General features: G+C 38.6%; 1 protein-coding gene across 6 annotated transcripts in view; it reads right to left on the bottom strand.

Moving 5' to 3' along the window:
- Positions 1-10512: 10512 nt before the first annotated feature.
- Positions 10513-25586, bottom strand: part of TMEM182 (transmembrane protein 182) — an 80965-nt gene continuing 65891 nt past the window's right edge. For all 6 annotated transcript variants that reach the window (XM_055241376.2, XM_055241375.2, XM_055241374.2 and 3 more), the window contains one exon: positions 10513-13405. In XM_055241376.2, the coding sequence (XP_055097351.1) occupies positions 13185-13405 (221 nt within the window). In that variant the 3' untranslated portion in view covers positions 10513-13184. The remainder of the gene's footprint in view (positions 13406-25586) is intronic.

The raw sequence follows: 25586 nt of genomic DNA on the forward strand, positions 1-25586 counted from the left end.
GTTGCTCATTTGTTTTTCTCTAATATTCTGGGAAATTCCAGTCTGATGTAGGTTAACGAAGGCGAGGTTAACAGCTGCTTTCCTAACACTTGGCACTCAACCGCACCTCCAAATCTTGTCATAGGCTGCTTAGGCAGGGGCAAAATGGTTTCTTTTCAAGAAACAGTCTTCCAAGATCAGTGATGCACGAAGTACTTCAATTTGAAAGGAGTGAAAGAAAGGGAAGACAGAAAAGGAAAAGGAAGCTTCGAGATAGCACAGAAACCCAGACTGGAGGGCCGTGAAGCTGAGAACATTTTTGAAGTTGTTCGCAAATGCTGCATCTACCCTTGACAGGTCATTTCATTCCACTTAGCTCTTTTTATTCACTGTGGTTTATAAGCTCTTAAGCAAATGTAGAAGGAAGGAAATGCTAACATATCTGGTAGTATAGTATATCAGACTGACAATCCAACTGAATTTCCCCTGCATTGTGAGCAAGACACTTCCAAAAAGAAATTATACAAAAAGAAAAGAGAAGGAGGATTACAGAGATCATGGCTTCACATTGAATTTAAGAGAAGACCTGAGTTGATTTCTGTTTAGCTCAGTGGTACACCAGTTGGAACATGGTGCCTGGCGATGCTGCACTGTAACATGATCTGTACTATAAATAGCTGCCAAATAGCCATGTGGCGGCTGGCAGCATGCTACGTGTTGTGATGAGAGTGACCCGTTTCAAAGGGAAGCCACATAAGACAAGGGCAAGTAAAGCTGAGGTGCAGGGGAGCAGTTTTTCATTATCTTGCTGTGTTTTCCTTTTTAAATGTATTAAAGTGTATTCCTCATTTTAAAAGGGCACTAATTGAATTAGGATTTTTTTTTTTTTTTGATTGGCCAACCAACCACATTTGGAAACACATCCAAGTAACTTGTGGGATGATTTATCTTCTTTGGTGGTCTGTTTTCTCCAAAATGTACATGATATTACTATTGCCACTCCCTCCCTCAAGTTTTCCCAGCTATGATCACACTCCTGGGCAATCTTAGACATGCAGAAGCAGTGAGATGTAAGAAGTCCCTAAGATGAGTGTGGGAATGAGGAAAAAATAATTAGTACTGAAGAAATTGTATCCAGTGACTTCCGAATAGTAAGGTCAGAAATCTTGGATCAGAAACCCTAAAAACATGGTACAGCAATTCAAAACTAGAATAATAACAATAACAGTAGTTGATAACATTTATTGAGCACTTACTTTGTGTCAGATACTTTTGCAAACACGTTGCATGAACATTTTCACTGTCCCTGCTTCATGGATGAGGAGACTGAGGCATAGGAAGTTTAAACAATTGCTCAACACCACACTGCCAATGGTGGAAGTTGGATCCCAGCCCTGACCATCTCTCACTCTCCAGGGACCTCTCTCTAAACCACAATAGCCCCCACCGCCGCTCTAATGAACATCAATTGGGAACTTTGTTAAAAAAAAAAAAAAAAAAAAAGCCAGCTGCAGACTGCACACTGCACTGGGGCTTTGCCCAGTTATTTTGCTTGGAGGAAAGTGAAGAGCTCAGTGACTTGCCCGAGGGCATCCGGGTAGGCTTCAGATGCAGAAGTTTTCTCCCTACCACATACCTGGATGCCCTCATAAATATTGTGAGTCATGGCACCATGACATACCCATGGTCCCATTTAATGGTTCAAACCCAAGCACTAAATCACAGTGAGTGGCCGGTGCAGAATTTAAAAGTGGCTGACTTTACACAATTCAGTTGTTCATTCATGCCACTAACCCAACATGTAGCCTCAAGCAATTGTTCTGTTTTCATTCAAAAGTGTTCAAAACATCTTCTCTCTGCTGTTAGGAAGAAACCAGTTGGTATCATGGAGAGAACATGGAGACTCAAACACCTGGAAATCCACCTCCAGTGCTTTTTGGCTGTGTGGCCTTGGGCGAGTTACCTGTTCTTTCAGTTTCAGTTCCCTCAAATCTCCAATGGGACTGACACCACCAGACAAAGTAAGAAAAGCTACTGGCATGGAGAAGTGTTCAAACATCACAATCACCACCACTGTGAATCTTCTCTTGACTTTTATTCAGTGGCAATTTAGAGAGTACATTTTATTTTTCTCACAGGATTTCAATTGTCCACAATTATTTAACTCACAATAATTTTGGGTGGATAGTCACTATTATTCCTCTGCTTTTAAATGTGTTCACTTGGAAAACAGCGAAGTGACTCAAAAACTCAATGGGCTTCCTAAGGCCAAAGACTCAAACACTGACCGTGTCAGTGTGTGTCTGAGCTATGCTGGCTTGGCTGTGATTCAAAGAGTGTCAATAATATTGGAAATATTTAAAGACACGAAAAATGTTAAAACGATACAATTAAGTAAAAAACTAAGTTTAGGAAACTTTGCTCTGTATTACCTGCTTCTTGTTACCTATTAGAACTATTAACACCACTTGACTCTGAGGGCAGAATTATAGGTAAAAGTTGTTTCTTCCTTTCTGTTCCTTTGTCCTTTTTGAATTGTCTAATGAATATGTATTACTTTTGTAAAGAAAAACAGCTTGGAAAATTAAAATATTTCTTTAACATCTTCTTTTTCTGTCCTGTTGTGTCTTCCAATAGGCAATAACAGACCTTAGATACCGTGTGTTTTTCTAAAAGCTTGTTAGGTACTGACATTTTTACCTTTGAGGCTCATCATTTCATGATTAAAACAACATAAAATAACATGTTATAAAGCAACAATGTTATGAAAGCAATTTGGAATATATTTGTATTAGTCCCTTCTCACACTCCTATAAAGAAATACCTGAGACTGGGAAATTGATAAAGAAAAGAGGATTAATTGGCTCACAGTTCCTCAAGCTGTACAGGAAGCATGGCTAGGGAAGCCTCAGGAAAGTTCCAATCATGGCAGAAGGCGAAGGGGTGGCAGATACATCTTTTTTTTTGAGACAGAGTCTCACTCTGTCACCAGGCTGGAGTGCAGTGGTGTGATCTTGTCTCACTGCAACCTTCACCTCCCGGGTTCAAGTGACTCCCCTGCTTCAGCCTCCTGAATAGCTGGGACTACAAATACACACCACCACCATGCCTGGCTAAATTTTTTTGTATTTTACTAAAGACGGGGTTTCACCATGTTGGCCAGGATGTTCTCAATCTCCTGACCTCGTGATCCACCCACCTCGGCCTCCCAAAATGCTGGGATTACAGGTGTGAGCCACCATGCCTGGCCAGCAGGTACATCTTACATGGCCAGAGCAGAAGGAAGAGAGAGACGGGGAAGGTGCTTTACACTTTTAAACAACCAAATCTTGAGAGAACTCACTATCATGAGAACAGCAAAGAGGAAGTCTACTCCCATGATCCAAACACCTCCCACCAGACTCCTCCTCCAACACTGGGGATTACGATTCGACATGAGATTTGGGCAGGGACACAAATCCAAACCCTGTCAAAATGTTGCTCTCCACAAACAATCACTGAGGACAGATAAAAGTATTAACTATTATAAATGGGTGAAGATGCTGAAGATCAGTCAAAAACCACGGTATCTATCAGCATAAGACATAGTCATTTACTGTGACATAGTCAACTGAGCCAGGTATAAAGGGTGGTAAAAACAACTCTTCTCCCACGTCACCTCTTAAGAATCAAATCCCCTGCTTTTATTAATAAAAAATTCAGTACAAGAATTGTTTAGAATCCAAATGGAGTCCATTTTTAAAACGCTCTTTCTGAATCTTTTATTTCATCACCTCCTTTCATAAGCTGCATTTTCCTTTTATCTTAAAGCATTTTTCTTGCTCAAAAATGGACAACTTCAATGATGTGGAATCTATTAACAAGTACAATGTTCTAGTGCAATTTTATGATATGCCTTTTGATTGGCCTTGGACAGAAAGCTGAGTATTCCCATTAAATCAGTGGATGGCTTTTGGACAGTCACTGTGATTCTTTTAGATAGGAACAAAACTAAACTAATGTTGAGAATGTGCTATTGAGTGACATTGCTTCACTTTCTTTCTAAGGCCTAATTTGAATGGGTTTACATATCTCCTTTAAAAGTTAATGTAAGCATATCTCCTTGAGGATGCATTATGTGCTATTTTCTTTCAGTGAATGGAACTGTTTAAGGACAGAACTGGCTGGGCGTGGTGGCTCACCCCTGTAATCCTAGCACTTTGGGAGGCCGAGGTGGGCGGATCACGAGGTCAGGAGTTTGAGACCAGCCTGGCCAACATAGTGAAGCCCTGTCTCTACTAAAAATACAAAAAATTGGCCGGGCATGGTGGCTCACGCTGGTAATCCCAGCACTTTGGGAGGCCGAGACGGGCGGATCACGAGGTCAGGAGATCGAGACCACGGTGAAACCCCATCTCTATAAAAAATACAAAAAAATTAGCCGGGCGTGGTGGCGGGCGCCTGTAGTCCCAGCTACTCGGAGAGGCTGAGGCAGGAGAATGGCCTGAACTCTGGAGGCAGAGCTTGCAGTGAGCCGAGATTGTGCCACTGCACTCCAGCCTGGGCGACAGAGTGAGACTCCATCTCAAAAAAAAAAAAAAAAAATACAAAAAATTAGCTGGGCTTGGTGGCGGGCACCTGTAATCCCAGCTACTTGGGGGCCAAGGCAGGAGAATCGCTTGAACCCAGGAGGCAGAGGTTGCAGTCAGCCGAGATCACACCACGGCACTCCAGACCAGGCGACAGTTTGAGACTCCATCAAAAAAAAAAAAAAAAAAAAGGAAGAACTCTGTAATCTAGTGTTGAAAACATGCTATTGAAATACACTTCACATTTTTTCTAAGATACTAAAAACCAAATGCCATCAGAAGTACGTAAGAAATTTCCTTCTCAAATCCTTATCTAGAGAATCAAGTCAGGGGAACATTTAACTTCACTAGCAAGATGGAACCTTCCAGATGTACACTAACATCCTGACAGACTGAGATGCTGTCGTTTTCTATTACTGCTCACAGTGTTGAAAGATCTACCTTTCAACTGTGTTGACTCTTGGGGATCTTATTTTTGTGCTTTGAGGATGAGCAGTGAAGACTATTGCATTTGACTTGTAAAAGATGATCCCAACACCTGATGCTGGAACTAGTACATACTAAGTGAACAATAGGGATTTTGTTTGGTTGGTTGGTTCTTCTTCTTTCTTCTTTCTTTTTTCTTTCTTCTTTCTTCTTCTTCTTCTTTCATCAAATTGAATGTACTGAGTACTTTCTACATTCTGGGTGTTTACTTTGAGGTGAGGCAGGCACCACCGTCCCTCCACACATACGCTGGCAGGCTCCACACTCCACTTTTCTCATGGTCCTCTTCACACCATCAACTTCTTTGTACAAAATAATTTTCAAAGTACACACACTTCCCCTTGTTTTCCCTGGTCTTCAGAATGCTTTATTTTGATCCCACATTCTCTTCTACCCATTTCCATGGCTCTGCTCTGCTTCAAAGACAGTCAGCTTTTAGAAGTTGCACAACAACTTTGTCCACTCTCTTACCTCCCGGTAACTCTTTAAATCAATCACATCTGGCTTCCATTCCCATCCCTATACCAAAACTTCTGTAGTCACCATCACCAACCACCTCCACGCTTCCATCTCCAAAGGTCACCTTTTGTCCTTGCCCTACTCATCCCCTTAGCACCACTGGTAAAGATAAAAACTCAGTCGCTTCTCGAAACATCATCCTTCTGGGTTTCCTCGATATCACATTTCCCATTAAGTCTTCATTGTCTATTTCTGGCCTCTCCACAGGCTCGGTCTTCCACTTATCCTCCCCTGTTTGGTTCTCCAGTGCACAGAGGATCAACCTCTCTAGCTCTCCTCCTTGTGGGTCTAATATTTGCCATGGCTTTACATGTTGTGACTCCCCAGTGTGCATCTCCAGGCCCACATTGCTCCTCTGAGCTAACTGCCTAATCTGTTTTTAAAAATTTATTGACATATAATAGTTGCACATATTTTGGGGGTATACGTGATGTTTTGATGCCTGTATACAATGTGCAATTATCATATCAGGGTAATAAGGACATCCATCTCCTTAAACATTTATCTTAAGTGTTGCATTTTTTTTTTTTTTTGAGACAGAGTCTCGCTCTGTTGCCCAGGCTGGAGTGCAGTGGAGCGATCTCAGCTCACTGCAAGCTCCGCCTCCCAGGTTCACGCCATTCTCCTGCCTCAGCCTCCTGAGTAGCTGGAACTACAGGCACCTGCCACTATGCCCGGCTAATTTTTTGTATTTTTAGTACAGATGGGATTTCACCGTGTTAGCCAGGATGGTCTTGATCTCCTGACCACGTGATGCGCCTGCCTCAGCCTCCATTTTTAAATAGGATGATCATGGGATGTTTTCCTGAGAAGGTAACTTTTGAACAAAGACCTAAAGGAGATGAGAGACTGAGTAGGGCCTCTGTATTAGGCCATTCTTGCCCTGCTATAAAGAAATACCTGAGACTGTGTAATTTATAAAGAAAAGAGATTTAATTGGCTCACAGTTCTGTAAGCTGCAAAGGAAGCATGGCACCGGCATTTGCTCACCTTCTAGGGAGAACTCAGGGAACTTTTACTCATGGCAGAAGGCAAAGAGGGAGCAGGCATGTCACATGGCTGAGTGGGAGCAAGAGAGAGTGGGGGAGGAAGTGTCACACACTTAATCAATTACAACTCATGAGAACTCACTCAGCGTGGCAAGGATAGCACCAAGCCATGAAGGATCCACTCTCATGACCCAAACACCTCCCACAAAGCCCCACCTCCAACACTGGGGATTATAATTCAACATGAGATGTGGGGACAAATACTCAAACTATATCAACCACTGTGTGCAGTTGTGCAGGTCATAGTCACCTAATTTTAAGATTTCAATTATGACAACATAATGCGGACTTACATTACGTTCAAGGGTGTTGAGTCTGGAGTCCACCTTGGCATGTCTGAGGCACAGAATGAGAGTGGGGAAAAGTAGTAAATGAGGTTGGAGAAGTAAGTGAAGGGGTCAGCTTCTACAGTGTACTGTGGCCACTGTAGGACTTTGAGAAATCCAACTCTTTATCAGGGTTGAAATATGGACATGTCACAGGCATCTCAAACACGACACCATGAACATGAACCATGGATTCCTCTCTCCCTCAAGCCTGTTCTCCTCCTGCCTTCTCCATCCACCCATTTGCTTAAGCTAGAAACCTGAAGTCATTCTTGGTTCTTCCCTGTCCTCAACCTCTATCTAATTCACAGCAAGTCCTTTCAACTTTTCCCTCAAAATATACTATAATGATGCAAGGGCTTTGAATGATCGGGTCCTTCCTGCTTCTCCAACTTCATCACAAAGCTCCCTGCTTCAATGGCCAGCCACACAAGCTGCCTTGCCATTTCTAGAACATGTCAAGTTCTTTTCCATTTTTCAGGCCTTTTCTTCCACTTGCTACCTTCTCCCTGAAATCCTTTTGTTTCCATTTTTTACCCAGTTAGCCCCTTTATGTATTTTGTGTATTGGAATAGTCAGAATTCTTGCCTTAGAAAGAATTTCTCTTACTATCCAACAAGTGTGGTTTCATCTCTCATTATGTCTGTTATGCATTTTTCCCTAGAGGATTTATCACAATTGATAAAGTCAAAGTTATTTTTCTCACTTGTCTGTTCTCTATATCCCTTGCTTGAATCTCAGTTTGAAGAATAAGAAGACCATGTCTGTTTTGTTCAGTAATATGTATCTAACATCTAGTGCCATTTATGACAAGTAGCATGTATGCAATTACTGTTTGTTGAATAAACTAGTAAATATCTCAGATGAAGAAACTGAGTCAAAGTGAAGTAGAATGATTTGGCAAATTGCAAGTTTAAAATCAAGGACTTGAAATCAACTCTCCAAACACAGGCTTGTCACATTCCACACAACACTCTAGGGGCCTCCCTTCAGGGGACCCAAATAAGGAGCTGACAGGGAACCAATCAGTATAATCTTCTGCAAGGGGATTAAAAGAATAAACCAACTAAGACATGCGGCTTTAGAAAGAAATCATTTTGCCCAAAAAGGTTGATAACTACTAACTAAATACTTATTGACAGCTATAGATTGCCAGTTGGTATGCAGAACGTGTTCAAAGACACAATCACGGCCACTGGCTTTTACAGGGAAAACATGACTAGTTCATTTTATATGCACCACCACATATGCTCTGGATCCAAGGAAGAGAAGGCCATGGTAGCATTATTGTTTGCCCCAATCCTCACTCACCAGTGCAACAAGCATGCAGTAGCAGAAAGATAAAATATGCCCTCCTTTCCAACAAAACTTAACAGTTTGGGAATGCCTGAGACAGATATTTGGATATGTGTATATGCACATATAATGTAAGCATTTCTCCCTATGCATTCATGTATACACTATAGCATATAAAATATTTTTACATACATACACATACATTATGCGTATATATGTGTGCATGCATGTGTAATCAGACATATAGAGGCATGTGTGTATATAGTTCTATATGCATACACACAGACGTATGTATATAGTTTTATCCAAATCCATATATACATATACATGCATACCACAGACATATATATACATATACATGCCTAGGTATGTGGTTGTGGGTACACACAGACAAGTTAATCCAACTTTCTACTTCACATATCTTTCAGATAGTTACGTATACCCACAAAATTTTTTGAGAAAAATTTCCCTTGAATTTTTGGGGGATGAAAACAATACATCAAATTTTCTTACAGTGCCTTTATATATGCTAGACCAAAATATGAGGCAATAAGCATTATTCTTTACACATCACTCTTTTGTAGTCTATGTTGTTTAAATATCTGTTCATTTAGGTCGTTTTTAACATCAATACTATGTATAAGCATTGGTGAATTTTTTAACCATGGCAGTCTCTCTTTAGACTTAATGGGAAAAATGCTAAAAAAAAAAAGAAAAAATGAATTGTCATATAAAAGGAGAACTATCCTATATTTTCAGTGAATTATGTCACTGTAATTCCTAGACATCCAGAAGAATGAGAATATTAAAATCTTTGCTGCATGTGCACTTATTTTATCCCAGTGAGTCCTCTCCTTCCCTAAATTATCTGCAAAATATTCAGATACCATGCAGGGTACCAATTACTTCAACCATGCTTATTTCATAAACCCAAGGTAAACTTTCCTGTCATTTGAGTGAACTAGGAAAACCATCATCATTTGAAGAATCCAAATCGTTCTAATTTAGTTACTTATATAGACAATGTATAGATATAGAGAGTATCTATCTATACAGAGGTCAATTTAACTGTATAATTTAGATATAGATAGATAGATAGATGATAGATAGATAGATAGATAGATAGATAGATGATAGATAGATAGATAGATAGATAGATAGATAGATAGATAGATAGGATTAAACAGAATTATTAGATATATCATATGATTCCTTACATCTGGAAGTGGATCATTTATAAAGTTCAACCGTCCAATTGCCCCTTCAATTTTTCAGCCATAGCTGAACCCTATGGGCAGGAGGGGTGATCTTTCAAAAAGCTGAGTGGGTCTCGTCGGGCATCTCCATTGTCGTTCCAGACTTGCTGTCTCTGATACATCCCACTCTCACAGGCTAGTCCAGGTTTGTCTCACTGATCTGAAGATGGAGCCCCTAACGCTTGCTCTGGGGAGTTAGTCCAGAAAGTCTAATCTGTAACTGGATGTTTTTTTCTTTCTTTCTTTCTTTCTTTCTTTTCTTCCTTCCTTCCTTCCTTCCTTTCTTATCTTCCCTGCTAACCATATTAAATGTCCCTTTGCTAACTTTATGCTTATTATAATACAAAAGATACTATATCCCCATCCTCCTTGGTTTTTAGCATATCTAAGGTATTGTCATCCTACATTCTTATTGGAATTTCTCCACCTTCCCTTGATCATCACTGAAGAAATGTCCCCATATATTTAACTCCTTCATACAATCAATAAAAATTTAGTTTTCTGTTTCATCTCTTGTTTATGAGTTTCCACTTCTGGTGGAGTCCCACAAAAATCAAATCTGGTTTTGATTTAGCTCATCTTATATTTTCTTCAATGTAACCCCATCACCATGGTCTTTCTCACAATTCCACCGACCTTCAGACTTATATCCAGCCAATTTTACTGGTATCCAATATCTGCCTAACACCTCTGACATTCTCTTTGTAAGTCCAACGTGGTTACTTTTAAGAAAACAGAAATCAAATTACATGTTGAACTGAATAAACCACCATCCACTGGGTGAAACAGTTAAAGTGGCACTCAGGGAAACAAAGAAAACTTTTTCTTTTCCCCAAAGAAAACTGATTTTTTTTAATTTGCTTAGCTCAAATATATTGATTTGTACCATTCAATGTATCTCTTTCTACCCAAACATATAATACACATGCACGCTTACATACGCACAAATATACACAGACATGCACCCATATATATTGATGATAGACAGATAAATAGATGAATAATTACCAGCACTGACACTTCCTCCAATATATTCCTTTATAATTCCATTTAATCTTCAAATTTAATAAATATATTTATAGATTAGTAATAAAAATGACCAAATGAATACTAACAACACACTTGATATTACTTTTTTAGAAAGCCCTACCATCAACCCTCAAATTGTACACGATCATTAAACTTCTCTGTGTAGTATCTCCAGCCAATTCCAATATATGTGCAATCATCCATCTGAGTGAATTAAACCAGTTGAACAAATACAATATGGAGAGATGATAGCTTTCACCAAGTCCAAGAGCATAACTCACTGCCCTTTTTATTCACTCTTTCTGAAAGTGTAACTGAAAAGATATCCTTGATATCCTTGTTAAATTGAAACTTTATGATGTAAAATCAACACTTTTCAAAAAGATTCTAACACAGTTTAAAGGCTTCTAAAAATTAATAAATACAACCAATAGAGAAATAAACATAACATGGACATTTGGCAACACAGTATCTCAAATCAGATATAAGGTTGCTACAATAATGTACTATATATCTCTGCCATTTTTAAGTATATTTCACTCATTGACATAGCAATCACAGCTCACCTTCATTCCTTCAGAGGGTTGCTGGTAAATTGATCAAGAAATGCGCTTGAAATTTATTTGATTGATGCATTACAACTATAAAATACTTCCAAAGTGCAAATCTGAGTAAAAGTGTCATACATATCAGCTATTCAGCCAATGATCACATAAAAAATATATGGTAGCCACATAAGTGTACTATAAAGTGAGGATAACCATCTGAAATTTATAAATATTCAAGCCTTTGCTGAAAGCAGCTTGTATGTGAAACTTAAATGGCACACAGTACACCAGAAAAAGGCTCCAATCCAAACTACTACAAAAAATAATTGTATTTACAGATGACATGAACTAATCAGATACATCCAGCATCGTCTGGAAAACTTAATGGCATGCCATAACTTAATATCACAGTCAACATGCAGAACAGACCTCATAATTATTTTTTCTAATAACCAAGCCAAAAGCATAGAAGTAAATGAAGAAATATAAAAATGAAACAGTGAAAGACAAAGGAAAGTACCACAAAAACGTTTATGATATCATTGAAATGACTTGAGAAACCAGTTAGTCCCCTGGAGCTTTATTATTATTATTATTATTGGCAAGTCCTGTCATGAAAATGCCCTCATGATTCAGACCTTTGCAATTTTTCCAAAGCTCCTTCCCACCGGAACAAGTCTTAACGGAAAAGCACGAGATGTACAGAGAAGACTGGGATCACCTCTCCCACAGCATTGGAAGAGCTGATGAAAAGGAGCAGGTCCTCTAACCCAGAGAATCTTCTGGGTGGTGACTTTTTTTGCCTGTGGGCCATGACGCTCCATCCTCACAACAACTGCAGAATGAAACAGTGCACCTCCAACAAAGCTCACATACCCTGCCGAGCTCCCCTGCGATGGAGGCTTCCAGAATGCAAATACTACCTAGGCATCTCGGATGGATTTGATTTCAATCAACATTAGTGCCAAATGAACATCTTTGATATGCAAAATGTCTATGCTACTGAATAATACAGAATTATCTTTCCCCACAAAAACTTTCTTCTAGGAGGTTAAAGGAAATAGTCGATCTGTAAACGTTAATATACCTATTGTAAAGATGAAGAAATTGAGGGACAGTAATTAAAGGAATCAAATGATCAGAAGAACTGGAACCCATATCATCTTAGGGAAAGTTAATATTTTATGATCTTTAATAAAGCAGGGCTATTATAATCCTCATATGGAAGTATGTTGAAAGTTTATAGCTAAAGAATATTAAAATCACATTTTATCAATAACTTTTCACATGCTGAACAATAGCAATTTAATTTTTAAATGAGAATTTAAAAATACCAAATAGAATTACGGACCAAGCTGAAATGCTTGGTTTCTACATATTTTAAACAATATTACATTATACAATTAACTCACTTTAAGTTCATAAAAATTCAATCTACATTATAAATAATTTGGTATGCAGATTTGCTAGTTTTAATTGTAGTTTAAAGTTTATGTAAGCATGCACAATTAAGTGAATAAAACTAGGTAACCAAACCACTGTTGGTGAAAAAGCAAGATAAGTACATGCTCTCAGTCTTGTTTGTTGTGGCCCATTTTAACTGGTGAGTACATGGCTCCCACTAATTAGAACAACTGCTGTCTATTTTTAAATTCATTTGCTCACAAGAGCCAGTGAATGTGTATGTGGATATTATCTGTGTGGGGAAGAAACAAAATAAATTCTCTGACAACCTTGCCCATTCTTAATTATTCTTCAAGGATTTTTTTAATTAGCAGAAGTGAATGCCAAGCAGGCTTTAAGCCAAATCTATCGAGATTTTCCCCATGTCATGGTATTAAACTATTATCAGGCCTTTGCGGCCTGCATGAACTCTAACATGTTTAATGAAAGGGAGACCTGTTTACCTATTCCCTAAAGAACTAGGTCCTTGACAGCACTTAGACAAGATGGAGGCTTGTTGGTGTCTGGAGAGATTCACTGAAGAAAATCTTAGTAAAATGATTAACTTGAATAGCAACTAAAAAGTTATATCTACTAATTTTATGCTGGGATCAATGAAACAAAATGGAAAAAAGTATTCCTTGTTTTAAAATCTCTCAGGAAAATACTTGTGGCAACAGTTGATTTAGTGATGTATCTGAATATGCCGCCCAACAACTAGAAATAGTAATCCAGCTAGCAAAGAAAAAAATATCCCAGCTGGGGCCAGGAAAAATGACCAGCCATACAGAACAGAAGGGGTGAAATCCAGGCAGTCCTTCATTTTCATGTTTCGGTAGCTTTCCATGTCAGCCACTGCCTGGACCCAGATGACATACAGCATCACCACCAATGAAAATAGGATGCCTGAGAAGGATGAAACAAAAGACTGTTAGCCTTTCTGAAGATGTTTTCTCAAGAACGCTATCTAAACCAATCATTGACCGGATGACAAGCTCCTGCAAATATATTTCTAGCAAAATCAAATACTCTATGTCAGACCTTTTATTATGTGCTTTATAGATATTTCTTTTATCTTTCATCTTCAAAGCATTGAGAGGAGGGCTATAGTACCCTAAGAACAGCAATCACTGACAGGTATTTATTGAGTGTTTCCTGTGTGCCAGGGACTGTAGTAAGTGCTTGTGAACATTAGTGAAAATCTCAGCATTTGTAGAATTTATATTCTAACTTTTTTTTTTTTTTTTTTTTACTGTACAAGTGGTTTGGGATGAGCACTATACTATGTTATTTCTTTCAATACATAGAATAAACCATTGAAATAGATATACTTATCACCTGGTTTTAGATATACACAAACGCAGACAGTGGTTTTCAAAGCTGATTTTCAGCCCAGGTCTTTCTGACTCTTGTTATACTATTATAACCCAGCTAACTAATGCTGCAATTAAATACGGTTATAAAAATGAAACCAAAGTAAGCACCAGACAAGAATGGAGATGAAAACACTGAACAAACATAAAAGAATATACATGATTCTTCAGAATCTAAATATATATATACACACATATATATATACACACACTAAAGATTGATTACAGCATAAAGAAAACATTGTCTTGAATAAATGAGGGAGGAAGATTGATGAAAAAAGATTTTGTGGAATACAAAATCATGGATTAGAGATCAACAGCCATATTAAATGAAAGAAAAAAGAAAAGGAGAGAAGGAAGGAAGGAAGGAAGGAAGGAAGGAAGGAAGGAAGGAAGGAAGGAAGGAAGGAAGGGAGGGAAGAGGGAAGGAGGGAAGGAGGGACAGAGGGATGGAGGGAGGGAAAGAACAAATGCCTAACCACTAACTAGAAGGCAACATCCCAATTTAGCAACAATTACAATGTAACTGCAATCCACCGGTTCCAAACACCATTGGAATTAGACGAAGTATTACAGTTTTGGACCCACGACCTTTGGACCCATTCACAGAAAAGCTCTGTGAGTCCTGAAACTGGAGAATACCACTAAGCATGTCCTTTCCCATGTAACTGTTACCATAATTGCCAGAAGGAAACGATGCCACTACGCTCAGCAGCAGGCTCCAGGGTCCGCTGGGCAGACTCACCAGTAAGCAACAGGCTCCATACACAAACCGCACACACAGCCTGATGGATTCAAATTTGTCCTAAAGCAAAATCTACTTGACAACACTTGCTATTTGTCCAAAATTTCAATCCAAACATGCCAAGGATCTATTACACTCATTGAATTAATGAGTTGAACTGTTAGGTATAAAATCTCCATAGTCTAATTGCTAGAATGTCTGAAAGCTAAATGCAAATCTGAGACTAGGAGCAGAGACTGAGGCATACTGGCAGAGAGAAGCTTTTAAGAGCCCAGTCATCAATTACATTTCTCACGTTGATTGTGGTCCTACAGCATTTAGGATGCCCTCTCTCTCCTGGGCCATCAATTTCATAAAGAATCTTGAAAAGTAAACACAAAAGAAGAAGAGCTCATAAATATGTTGTGGTGTGTCAGTATCGGAGCTTAAACTTCCTTGTAATCATGATACAAGCTACAGAGCAATGAAGAATCAAATAGATGCTTCGCTAATAAGAAACATCCTTCACACCATGGTCTGGAATGTAAATGCAAACATTGGCTCACAGAGTACAGCAATGTAGCCACTGAGAAACAACTAATCACAGAGAAATAGTAAAGCCATAGCCTGCAAGCAAACTCCTTACAACGCCGTACCTCAGATTTTGACAACAATATGGCAATTCTATGTGTTGTCTAGCAACTCTGTGCATTTCAATACATTTTCCAGCAAATATATACACAGCGTTCTCTGTTGATGTAAAGGTTTGGCTTAGGCATTTGCATAATATCATTTGCCTTATGCAAACACCTTGCAAAACTTTGTATTATTTGTTGATATGGTTTTTATCTTCCTTGCATCATGTGACTGTCTTGTGCTTTCAGATATTTTAATGGAAAAAGGAAATTGCCTTTGTGAAAAACCAGTAGCCTTAAATTTACCTTTTCAAAGATTGAAAAACCCATCACTGAATTTTGAGTATTAGGAAAACATATTGCAGGTAATCAGGTAGATGATTTTTAATAAGAAAGAATTAACTTATATTTAAATATTGTCATTATTTGAAGAGGAATTCCATCTTAAAAGAAGGAAGAGTAGTCATTTCTATCACTATAGTCTTTAACTTGTTCACTAATTGAAGATACTGTCCATTTAATTTGTATCAGATCAGTTTATGATTATATCTCACCCATGGGGTAAGCCAGTGTGTGTGTGTGTGTGTGTGTGTGTGTATGGGTGGGTGGGTGGGTGTGTATGTGTGTAGACAAAGAGAGAGAGAGAGAGACAGACAATGAGAAGGAATTTACACCAAAGGCCAATGGTTTAGTGGATATGGAAGCAAGAATTAATCATGGCAGCCTGCATGAGACATGTGATCAAGAGAGGAAACAGAAGGATACTGTATTCAGGTAGACTGATCAAATAAGTGAATGGCCAATGGGAGCCATGTATCTGACTGCCAGGAAATAGAGTTACAAATTTGAAAAGGAGGAAAGCTAAAATAAGCCCTACAGTGATTAGAATTTGATTAGAATTGGATATATCAGTGTGACTTCATGGTTTTTCATTGATAGATAATACAGAAATAAATATAGAGGCAAACGTGTGTGTGTGCATGTTTTAAAATACACATGCGTGTATATGCCTAGATATATTTCATGGCTCTGTTTCTTGAGAGCATCTGGCAACACCAACATCCAGTCGCATAGAGCATACCAAGTCTCCAGATCTTGACTCCTAAACACCATGAAACAGGGATTCTCAAAGAAATTGTTGAATCCAGGCCGGGGCATAAAATACAAGACGAACCTAGAAAATCCTGTTACCCCAGAAAGTAAAGATATGTTCAAAGAATGACAGGGGTGTTTTGGAAGCCAGCTTGATGGGGCCTCCCATAGCTTAAATTGAGACAATCTGATCACCAAATGAATAATGATAGTGGTAAATTATTTCTCATTGAATAAAATAGGAACTCACAGTGATATAAATAAATGAGTGAATAAATGAATAGGGAGAAGGGAAGCTTTTCCTTACAACAGAAAACTAATTTATAAGTGTAGAGGGATGGCAGAATTAGAAATCATCATTTGACAATCACTTAAAAATAATTCAGAGAAGAAACAAAAATGAATGCTAAATCTAGTGGATAAAATGGAATGAAACAGAGTATATTTACATAAGTTCAAAATCTCTTCCAATAAAATGCTTATTAATTTTGAAGGAGAAAATAGTAACCTCATACTACAGAAACCCAGCAAATATTGCCTTATTCAAGTAATCAAAGTTAACATCACCAGTGCCATGACAAATTGATATCACACATCACTTGATGGGATGCAGTGAGAATCACACAGCATCAATGCCATAATCTTAGAGCCAAAAATACAGAGCCTGAATTCAATCATTAAAGAAAAAAATCAAACTCAAATTCAATACCTTTCTACAAAAATCACAGGCCTGTACTTTTTTCAAAAGTGTCAAGGTTATGAAGCACAAAAATGGACTTAACTCTGGTTTAATGGAGACTCAAGCAACAACTAAATACAAAGCATGATTTAGAATTTTTTTTTTTTTTTTTTTTGCTATAGAGGACATTAATGGAATAATTAGAAAAACCTGAACGGAGTCTTTAGGTAAAAGGATTTACAACATCTATATTTTGATATCTCAGGACTTTTAAAAACATAAACAATAACTGGCTTGAATAACAATGAGTTACAAACCTACGTGCCACAGTGACTTTAGCAAGAATAGAAAATACTGCAATATATAGATAGTAAATTGTTTTAAAACCAAATTACACTTAAATTTGGTCATACATTTGGAAAGCACACATTTATTTCCAATTGAATTTTATAATACCTATTTTTTGAAGTCCAGAAAATGTATAAAATATTTCACTGGAGGCAGAATCAAAACACAGCCCCAAACCCATGAAGATTTGTGACCACAGTGAAACTGCAGAAAAGTAATTGAGTCACACCAAGAACATGTTAGATCTCTTGTTACTGGCAGTATGTGAAACAATGATTGAAACTTACAATTTTGCGTGGGTTCTCCTACAAAATTAAAAACTTTGCCCTTTAAATGCCATGAATTCAATTTGGAAAGCATGTTTTCTCTTTCTGAAACAAAGGGCACGTAAAATTTAGTGACAAATGGCCATTGGGAATGCAATTGCTGATGATAACACTATAGAAACAATCACAGTATGGAAACAAAACAGATTCCCCCAAGACCAAGTCAAAAACTGAGACACAAAATTGTATATCCTCACTGTTTCACAAACACAAGAATGAAAAATGGAGGCATATTCTAAAGAACTTTTCACTATACCATAAGAACCAGATTTAAAAACAAATCCATAGAAGAAAAAAATTTAGCCCGAGAAATGAAAACTTTATTCCTAAAAAAGTTAGGCAAAGTATCAAACTGCTTTATTGTTGTCTAGAAGCACATATACTCTTACATGTATTTTTTTTTATAAAAAAAGAGAGTGCTTTGGATTACTTAAAAATGATAGACTTGATCTTTCACTGCTTAGATGTAACTCGACTGCCTTTAAATGGGCTTTCACAACTTGAGTCATGAGCAGTTATAGGTTACTTGGGGAAGAATCATAAATTCAAGATGATTCAATGGCCTCCTTTAGTCATGCTTCCACACAAATGCAGTGGCAACTCATTTCAGTTTTCCATGGGCATAAGAAAAGCCATAGAACTGCACAATTAAAACACTCATTATGAAGTTAAGGTGAAAAGTAAACTAGAATCAGAAAACAAAATCGTCCTTTTTCTATGTAAAGGCTGCACACACTCTAAAGGCAGGGCGATATTTAGCAGGGCATCTACATAGAATTAGAAAGTAAACACCATAAAATGTTAAGGATGATAGCATTGGCTTTCTCATTGTGGCTATTTTCAACAGAGGATGGAAATGAGGTTTGTTGTCACTTACTTTGTCCACCAAGGTCAAACGTTGAGCCTGTGGAATAACTCAGACTGAACCCTGAGAGCAAGAGTCTCACAGGTTAGGCTGAAAACATTCCCAAACATTCTGCAACAGGGAAAATGTTTCCAGGAAGCAGTGGGGGACTAGGTTACTTTTCTAGGGGGAGCTGCCTGGAAGGCAGCAGGTCACATTTGTGCTAAGTATAGAATCAAAGAAAAAATCTGGGGCCTGGGTAAGTGTGCTAAGGATAGCAGCATTCATGAAATGGTGAATTTAGAGCAGACGTGTCCAGAAGAAAGAACAAAACAGAAATTTGATAAGCTATGAATTTACTATCATTTTTGAAGAAGAAACATAGCAATTCATCAAGGGAGGTACTGGGAATGCCTTCTGCAGATCTGCACAGGGACACTGAATACCATGACTGACCATACCCCTACAAAAGGCTCTTGCAGAAAATACATAAAACATCTTCATATAAACATTTCTTAAATCAGCCCATACCTAATGTTTGAAGATATGATATTAAACTGCCGTAGTCTGAAGGTTTTCTTAATGGGTAAAAATATTCCAGGTTTATTGTTCCTCTTTCTCATTCTTTTAGTTGACATATACTTTACATAGAGTAAAATGTACAGATTCCAAGTGTATGATTTGATGGGTTTTGGCAAATGTAAACATCAGTGTAGCCACAACCATTTAAAAATAGAATGTATGCATCACTCAAAGAGGTTCTTTATGCCTCTTCACTCTCCTACCCAAAGCATCTATCACTATAGCTCAGTTTTGTCCTTAGAACGTCATTATAAATGGAATCGTAGCAGTATACAGTCTTTTGTTTGGGAATGTTTTTACTCAACATAATGCCTGAGAATGCATTCATGTTCTTAAGATGTGTTCACAGTTCATTCCTTTTTATTGCTCAGCATTATTCCGTCGTATGAGTATACCACAATTTGTTTATCTGTTTATCCACTGATAAACATTTGGGTTGTTCTAACTATTATGAATTAAACTACTGGGAATATACTGTTTTGTGATGTTCTAACTCATACATGAAGCTTGAAATGATGGATAACATCTTCTTAGACAAATGATTTTAGAAAATTATGGTAATGAAATTTTTGTATGGAGCACCATCTTATGCCAAAATGATAAAATGGCACTGGAACTTATCGATGCTACGGCAGGCACCTGAAGTGCACCTGCTGAAGCTTCCTCCCTTTTCCCCACCCCCAAGCAGCCCTGCTAAATGCAACTGAGAACACGGTTCTTAATAAAACACTGCCTTAACTGTCTTCCTCAAACATTAATTCCTCAGCAAAACTTTTAACAATTATTCCATAGCGCTCAATTATTGTAGGAGATTGGAAAGCTGAATGGCTCATTCAGCTTTCATTGTTCAGCCACCTAGAACACAACCCATCCTTATAGCATTATTTCTGGAACTCCTTTGGAAAGAGACTTGCCTCTGCAATATTTAAGGAGCATCTCTAGGCTTTAATTTAGGGGGTCAAACATTACAACCAAGAGAAAGAGCTAGACTCTTAAGAAGCTGGCTGTGTGCGAACAGGCAGCTGATTAACCTCTTAGGATGGAATCTCAATGCTCCCTCATGCTACAAATGCCGTCGGGGTCCATTAGGATGATTTGACTTTAGCCCTGCATTCATAAAAGACTCCCAATTAGCCTTTGCATGGTATCTACAAATTATGTTATATATAGGGTCATTCATTTATGTATGAATTGTAAAAGCATGAGAGTTAATATATTAAATATAAACACTAAAAATGCTACAGTATTTGCAAACTTGTTTTCGTATGTATTAACTTTAACAACGAGGAACCTTAGAAATCGCAATGTCTGAGGGCTTTCTCCACTTCTGTGAAGTCCTCTATGTCTTGCTAAAGCACAAAATGTGAGGATTAGTGCAGCATGACCAGCTATCACAGGTACATTCCAGAGTCCAATATGTACTCTTAACTTTCTCCATATTACATTCTGGGAAAAGGGAAATTTGCCACTTCTGCATTTGCTAAAGAGTAATATTTGTCATAATATTGTAATGTACTTTTAAAGTAGTCTCATAAATATTATTGCATTCATCAAAATGTTTAGACAATCTTTCTGAGAAAAGCTAGAAGTTATTTTAAATGATTTAAAATTGTGTTTTTGAAAAATTAGTTTGCTCTTCTTTACGTTAGTATGCTATTGTTTTCTCATAAAATTATGCTTCAGATTACAGAACAACTAATGCAGAATCGTCCACATTTTTTATCTCCATTCTTCATTTTCTCAGACTTGTTTTCCATTTTTTCTTCAATTTTCTGACACAGCCTTAATTCTTTCTGCTGTTACAATATCATGATTACACCTTTCTGATTTCCAAACACTCACTGCTACACACACTTCATCATTCTACTTTCCAAATACATTAATTCCCTCTTCCTTTTCATTTTCTAGACTCATAGTTTGATTTAGTCAACAACATATATAAAATGCTGATTAGGTTTCTCAAACATTTATGACTTTCTTAGATTGTCATAATAATTTTTATCATTAAACATCCTACATATCCAGTGCTCTGTACTCTACTCAGTAACAATTATTAACACAGAATGATCATGGGGGGTTATCTATTTCTACAAGTAATTAGGGGTTTAATCTGAAAATGAGAATTTCATCTAATTCCAAAGAAATATTTATTCACAATAATTGAGTTTCAGAAAGTAGGATGTGATTGAGGGCACACCCCTGGATTCCAACTGCCCTGGTTCAAATCCTGCCTCAAAGGTTCACACTTGACACTTTATTGAGTAACCCTGAGCAACTTTCGTACTGCTCTGTCTCAGTTTCCTCATTGGTAAAATAGAGAGGATCCAAGTGCCTACCTCAGAAAGTATTCATGAGGACCGAATAGAGGAAAAGTGCTGAGAACAGTGCCTGGAACATGACAAACAACTAATAAGCATTGGCTAATTTTGTTATTATTATTATTATTATTAAGCTTTGGCACAAGCTCCCACTAATGGTTAGCAAATGTTACTCTCTGAAATCTTCTAAAGCATGAGAGATTCTCATGTGACTGGGCTATTTCAGGCCAGGCCAAGAGGCAAAAGAATAAACTTGCTGTGGTGTCTTCCAGTCCTGAGATTTCAGAAGAGTAAGGGAATGATGACCTCCAATGCATCTCCCAGTGTCTTTCTGGAACTCTCCACGAGGTGGCACCAGTCACCCCACAGTCCCATGACAAAATGTTTTGCCAAGAACAGAATCCAGGCTCAAGGTCGTTCGTATTGAGGACAATTTCTTCTTTGAGTGTCCAGTCAAGCCAACCACCTTCCCCTGCCCATCAGCCCTTTACTTCTAGGAAGTAAAAATTATTTCCGGGACAGACTGTTAGCCTAGGTCAAGTACAGTAAGCTTCTCTTTCCATACACGAAAATGTAAAGAAAACAAATGGCTCAGAAAAAAAAATTATAAAACTTAGTGAAAAAGCCAATACAATATTTTTTAGCCATTCACCACTAGTTAGTTCTGAGCAAAGTGACTATTTGGGGGATAGGATGATTTTCAATGAAAGGAAATATTTGCAAAGAAATTAAATCCCTTAGTACTGAGTAAATAGTAGATAGTAGCAAGACACATATTTTGAAAAAGGAGAATAAAGCTTATGGAAATTCAGTCTGCCTTCCCACTGTGACAAAACCTAATTCCAGACCAGAGACAGTATGGGTATTTTTTGGTTTTTTTAGAGACGGGGTCTCGCTCTGCCAGGCTGGAGTACAGTGGTTCGGTCATAGCTCATTGCAGCCTCGAACTCCTGGACTCAAGCAGTCCTCTAGCACCAGCCTCCTGAGTAGCTGGGACTGCAGACACCACCACCACACTTGGTTCAGAGAAATAATCTTGTCACTTTGCACATCTGAAAACCATCTTTCAGGATAAAGATTAATGATGCCTCATTATAGTATGTCATATGAGTGAAAACGTTTGTTTGCCAGGCCTGTCACTTTACTTCTTAGAAGAACACCACATTTTTTTTTTTTTTTGAGGGAATGATAGGAGTGTGGGGAAGCATTTATTCAAGTTTGAAGTTTAAGGTTGTTCAGAAAAGCTCCACAAAAGGTATTCCTGAGATGGTGATTTATCTGGGCAGGAGTTAGACCGTGACCCAGAATGTCTCCAACAAGGTTGGAGGTTGGGTGGACAACAAGGTCCATCAGGTTGGGTGGACACTTACAGGAGAGCAATGGCTCTCTCCGAAGAAATGGCTCTGTGTCTCCTCTCTTCACATTCTCATACCCATTCACAGCCTTCACCCAACTAAGATGTTCCAGACTCAAGGAGCAGGCTTTGGGATTTGATTTCCTCATTTTTCTCTCATATTAGTGCCCCATTTAAAATGGATTCTAACAACCAGTTAGACACATTTCCGCTGAAGAGCAATGCGGGGAAAATAAACTCACAAGGAAGAATCAGAGAAAGAAAAGTAATCACATTTAAAATATTTTTGTAAATAAAAGCCGTCACATCTCTTTTCTATATAATATTAAGCAAGGCTGACTAATGCTGGCATCTGACATTTATGGAAAATATCAGACCAAGGACGTTGGAAAATCCACATTAAAATTTGAAAGAAGATGTTCCCACATTATACCAGGATCAGTATCTGGATGACAGTGTTTTTTTTAGACAAATCCCAGCTATGACAACGGAAGGCATAAAGCGAGTCTACAAAGCAGGTATTTTTAGAAATATGAGTGTGACTAGTCTATGCTCCTGTTTAGAAGGCAGATCAAAACTGAAGACACTAATTCTACTACAAGAGGTGCATCTGGCTGGCATATCAGTAAGAAGTAGTTTGTATTAACTACTTTTTTTTTCCACCACCTACCTCCCACACACCAGAGCTCTGAATATGTTAAGTTCTGAACTCGGGTAAAATATTCGGTTTCCTATTGGGAAGCTATGCTTTTAATTTTCTCCTGAAAGCCTACTTGTCACATGCCAGGGAAAGTCAGAGAAGCTTTAAAAAAACCACTGTAGTGGATCCAACCCAAATGCCCATCAACCAACAAGTGGATAAAGGACCAAACTGTGGTACTTATATACAATGGAATACTGCTCAGCCATTAAAAAGAATGAATTAAAGGCATTCACAGCAACCTGGATGAGATTGGAGACTATTATTCTAGGTGTAACTCAGGAATGGAAAACCAAACATTGTACGTTTTCACTGATATGTGTGAGCTAAGCTATGAGGATGCAAAGGACTAAGAATGATACAATGGACTTTGGGGACTTGGGGGAAAGGGTAGAAGGGGGCAAGGGATAAAAGACTACAAATAGAGTGCAGTGTATACTGCTTGGGTGATGAGTGCGCCAAAATCTCACAAATCACTGCTAAAGAATTTACTCATGTAACCAAACACCACCAGTACCCCAATAACCTATGGAAAAATTGTTTTAAAAAATAAAATAATAAAAAAAGAATCTAAAATGTGAAGGAAAAAAAAGAAAAAAAGAAAAGCCACTGTAGCCACACCTTGGCCAGCCCCTCCCAGGGAGTTCCCTGGGCTTGTCCACAGTGTGCAGCTATTTATAGCCCAGATCTCTCACTGGATAGACACGGAGACAGCAGGTATAGACAGCAGGGCTGCGTGTGCATGCAGATGTAGATGCCAGGGCTGCATGTGCCTGCAGGTGTGGACGGCAGGGCTGCATGTGCCTGCAGGTGTGGACGGCAGGGCTGCGTGTGCCTGTAGGTGCAGACAGCCTGCCTCCAGGCCATCGGCAGTTCTTCCTAAGCCATCCTGCTCTTGCCTTGCCCCACACACTCTTTGCTCTGATGGCCGCCACATCCTCCTTTACCTGGAGGAAAACATGAGGAGCCTCTGTGAGCAACATGTTCAGTCTCAGCCAAAGGAAAATGAGCACCTGAACTACATTGCTTGGTTTCTGCGAGCTGTTTTTTCTAGTATTAAGGAGAAAAAAATCCTGAGTTATGTATTATGTATCCATCATATCTCTCTTATCTCAGTTGCAAATAAATGTGGTTTACTGATGGGCTATTGCCATTTCTTTTGATCTTTTGAAAAAAAAAAAAGGAAACCAAACCACAAATCCCACTTCCTTTTAAGTCAGTCTAACCTGCTAGAGATGGGAACTGCCTTTATATCTACTGACCTTTCCTACACTAGATTAAGTGTTTCCATCCCTACACTTAAAGAAAGCACTGCCTCCAGAGCAGGAAGGACGGGTGAGCTGCAGACAGCTGTGCTTCAGGCTTTTTGCTGCCCATGGCAGAGGATTCACACAATTCATCCCAATCAGCCCTGCTCATATCCCTGGTGAGAGGCAATAACTTGTGAGCTGTCTGGGGCGAAGAGCTCACCCTGTGCTCGTGGAATGGGGCAGAGCAAGCAGGCACATGCAGGAATCAAGACGCAATGTGGCCTCTGTGGTGTTTCAAGGGACTAAGCTACACTGCAAATATACCCTTTGCTTCCATGAGCACATCCTGGACCTGGAATAGGGCCTGCTTGAATCCTTCTACTCTCAAGACGTCTAGGTAGTCTCACCAGCCTGAGAGTCTAACAAGGGATTTAGCCCAAGGTTCAGAGCTCTGCAGTCTCCTCCACCCAGAACGACTCTGTTTCTACTTTCTGCAGCAAAATTCCACATACATCCCAGTTTGCCATTTAAGAAAAGGCTACTGCAATTATGGCAGAAAAATGTTTCTACCTTGATGTGCTGGTAAGATATCGAATTTTATGACAGATCTCCCAATGCCAGTGTCCTGAGTGTCCAGGCCACATCCTTACTCATTTCACACACGTAGATGTCCTGCTCACGTACAGAAATCGCTGTGTTGATGTTGCTTTGCCCAGGGATTATGACTACTCAGCTCTATAGTAATTTTCTTCATATAAGCCAATGTTTAGAATGCCATGCCAACCTATCCTAACACTTCCTGCATCTTTCCTATCACATCCAATGCCACGGGGCAGGAGGAGATGCGTGACAACCCCTTTGT

Source organism: Symphalangus syndactylus, chromosome 14 (genome assembly GCF_028878055.3).
Source record: "Symphalangus syndactylus isolate Jambi chromosome 14, NHGRI_mSymSyn1-v2.1_pri, whole genome shotgun sequence".
NCBI lineage: Eukaryota > Metazoa > Chordata > Mammalia > Primates > Hylobatidae > Symphalangus > Symphalangus syndactylus.